Source organism: Cibotium barometz, chromosome 58 (assembly GCF_041138505.1).
Source record: "Cibotium barometz isolate CiBa-2024 chromosome 58, ASM4113850v1, whole genome shotgun sequence".
Lineage (NCBI taxonomy): Eukaryota > Viridiplantae > Streptophyta > Polypodiopsida > Cyatheales > Cibotiaceae > Cibotium > Cibotium barometz.
This window is the reverse complement of record NC_141103.1, coordinates 18,758,765-18,762,336: the sequence shown is the minus strand read 5'-3', so window position 1 is coordinate 18,762,336 and position 3,572 is coordinate 18,758,765. Positions and strand designations below refer to the sequence as shown.

The following is a 3,572-nucleotide window of genomic DNA, read 5'->3' as shown; positions in this document are numbered from 1 at the left end:
GACTAGTTACCCAGTTTATGCAGAGTCCTGGGAAGCCACATTTGGATGCTCTCAAGAGGATTATGAGATATGTGAAGACCACTACCCATTATGTTCTATTTTATGAGCATGAAAAGGATGTGATAGTATATGGTTACACACAGATTGCGCAAGAAGTAGTTATGATAGGAGGTCAACTAGTAGGTATGTATTTAGGTTGGAAAGTGTTACTATTATTTGGAGTAGTAGGAAGCAACCCACAGTTGCATTTCTAGCATGGAGGTAGAGTATAGAGAAGCTATTATAGCTACATGATGCAAAGTTATTTAGCTAAGGAAACTACTTGATGATTTGGGATAGCATCATGCTGGAGGAGTTTTCATACATTGTGGCAACATGAGGAGTATTCAGTTGGCTAGTAATCTAGTATATCATGTAAGGTCCAAACACACAAAGGTCTGTTACCATTTCAATAGAGAGAAGTTGTTGGATAGATATGTTAATTTAACATATGTGAAGGCTAAAGAACGAGCTGCCGACATCTTCACAAAGTCACTTGGGAAAGAGAAGTATGAGTACCTCAGACATAGACTTAGAGTACTAGAGATTGGGGGGAGTGTTAAGATAATAAGTTCATCCAAACAGTGTTGGTGTGACAAATGTGTGGAGTGCATTAGCAGTAGGAGTGTGTGGACAATATATAGCCATGCCCAATGGCCAAGTATGTGGACATTTGGTGTTACATTAGTATGGTGTGAACTTATTATTATGTGTGTGGATTTTGGTAGAGAGTGTGTTAAGAGGAGATTGAAATGAAACAATGGCTTCTCCTATTCTTGTCTATGGTTGAGTGAGAGCTAGGAAGTGTTATTTATACGCCCCTATTCTATTTACATTAGTTTAGTAGCATGTTGCACCAACCACACACCCAAAGGTCTTAATTATGATGATGAGGTGTCTAGGTTTCCTAAGATTTGGGATGCCATCTTAGATCTATTTATAGGCAAGCACGGAATCTAACCTACTAGAGAGAAACCACTTACTATCTCTAGGTGGTCTCACCCATTGATAGTTGCACATATCTATGTAAATTCATTTCCACAAGTATAGTCATAGAGATTATGGGATATCTGGCATGCTCCCTAAATATGCATGTGAGGACAATTGTGTAGTTTATTGTTAAGCCACTAGTGAGGTGATCTCTCAAGTCTAGGTGTTCATATAAGCCAATGGAATACCCATGGGAGACACTCAACAGCTTCACTCCACATGCATGAGAGGCTTGTGGTTGAGAAATTTTGTGGGTTTGCATTCATCTCATTGCCATTTCCTTGTCATTTTCTTGAGCTTAGGCTTGTGAGAGATAAGTGTGGTATGGAGGTGACAATGTGTGAGTGATGGTAATGCTTTGCTTTTCCTTCCATACATCACAATATTTTGTACGCCACAAGTTAGCACTGCCTCATGTTACCACGGCATAGAGGACGGGGAATATGAAAGACAACACGCCAATGGAGACAAGGGTGACGAGCGGGAGGGTAGCTTTGATTGCCAGGGGGCTATTGCAGCTGATGAGGCCGAGTCTGATCTGGATGACGCTCACCATGGAGAGCATCAGGAAGACGGTGCCCACGATGGAGCCCAGGGCGGACAGCATCATGCCAAGTCGGAGGAGTCGGGGGCTGAGCAGCCGGCCAATATCAACGCGAACAGTGTTGTTGCTCTGCTTGGACGTACTTCTCCTCTTCTTGCTAAGAGTGGAGAGGGTCATCTGTAGTTTGAGGCCTTGGGCGATGAGGGTGGAGAAGAGGTAGCAGCTGAAGGCCACCACCTCGTGCACCACCAGGTTTCTGGCGACGCTCGGCCCGGCCTCGCACGAGCTGACGAGGCTGGTCTGCTGCGTGGCGTTGAGGGAGAGGCCGATGAAGACTGCCGCGGTGAAGAAGGAGTTGACGCTCACCACTTCGTCGAGCGCCGCCACGTGCAGCTGCTGCAACGCCGACTCGGCTGCCGCCACTTCGGCGAGGGAGGAGGTCGCCGTCGTAACTATGGTGCTGTGGTGTCGATAAAACAACCAACATGAGCGTCAATCTTGGAAGGAATTGTTTGATAAAATGGAGCAACGGGAGGATTCTCTACCTTTCCGTGAAGTTGCGCCGCACCCATTGATCCCCTCCGTCGTCGTCTTCACTGCCCATGGCGTGGTACCTCACTGCTGGTGCTTAGCTTGGCAACAAGGACCGAGCTGCTTTGCGTTGGAAATATCTGGCTTCTTCTCAGTGGAACGTTTTCTCTTTTAACGGACCGAGAAAGAAAGGAGACGTTGTGTGAATCATGTTACCGTTAAAGATCAAAATTCACGTCTCAAAACATGGGCCATGTTTAATGGTTAAAGGGGTGGCTGTAGGTTCAATCCCACGCTAAACACCCAATTGTTGCTCACCCTGGCTTTGTAGAGGATATGAGAGGTCCTCATGGAGTATGTTACTCCTTCTAGTAGTTGCCAATTTTATTTTATTTTTTAAGATTCAAGTCTCAAGAGCTTTTATTCTCTTCACAATAAAAAATAACATATTTTTTTCTTTTTTGGGAACAATAGTTATATATATATATATATATATATATATATATATATTGTTAGACATCTAGGGCTTCATTGAAAAAATAATATATCTATCTACATCCCCATAATAAAGCCTATTTATACTTATATTTAGTCCTTTCCTTTGATTGAAGAAAATAACTATACTTTAAAGTTTACATTAATAGTATTGTTTTTTTTTACTGCCCTTAGGCCTAAGATCCTCCTGTAGTTACTATTTTTCACTGCTAGTAGTAGATGATTTTTAATCACCCATAGATGATGCTGCCGTACCATGTGGAGTTTTGAAGGCAAGACCTCCTGGTCCTACGCAAACATCTCTACCACTTGAGCTATCACTCATGGGCTATTATTATTGCATTTTTTACAACAAGCTCATTCCCTTTTTGAGGGTCTTGTAGCTCCAACATTTTTTAAAGGTGAGGCACCTATTTCCCAAACATTGGCTCCGAGCTATTTGTTGTCCTAATCTACAGCTTTCCTCTTATATTGTAACTTAGAGATTTGATGCGATAGTGTAGGCAGTCGAGTAGAGCTTACTGACAACTAAGGGTTTCTTCACACATTAGATGTTGCTTTGCATCTTTCCTCTTGTATTGTAGCCTAGAGACTTGTTTTCATATGTGATAGGGTAGGCGACTAGGTAGAGCTTAGTGACAACTAAGCTAAGAGCCTATTCACACTCACAATGCCATTGCCATTTGGTAAGGATTTGGTTCCTTTTTTTCCGTTCATGGTCGTGAATTTCAAAAATCAAGACTTGACAGAGTTAATGGAACTATAGAGTCTTGTGAATCATTGGAAGCTCTTACACTACTACCAAGGTGCCACAAACATTGGAGAGAAGGGAAATTCAAATTTGGCCATTGGATTCTCAACTAGTTCCAAGGCTACACTCCACTTAGCAAAACTGGTCGTCGAGAAAATGGAGAAGGTCTAGCTATGTGTCATTTTAAATCAACAAATCCAAAACTAACACCAAGAATTCTAT

General features: G+C 42.4%; 1 protein-coding gene across 1 annotated transcript; it reads right to left on the bottom strand.

The window, feature by feature from the left end:
* Window positions 1-1,441: 1,441 nt before the first annotated feature.
* LOC147605995 (uncharacterized) lies at window positions 1,442-2,229 on the bottom strand. The gene is made up of 2 exons (XM_086792881.1): window positions 2,119-2,229; window positions 1,442-2,033 (listed from the first exon to the last, which is right to left on the bottom strand). The coding sequence occupies exons 1-2, from the start codon at window positions 2,175-2,177 to the stop codon at window positions 1,442-1,444; spliced, it is 651 nt and encodes a 216-aa protein (XP_086649007.1). The 5' UTR covers window positions 2,178-2,229.
* Window positions 2,230-3,572: the final 1,343 nt, after the last annotated feature.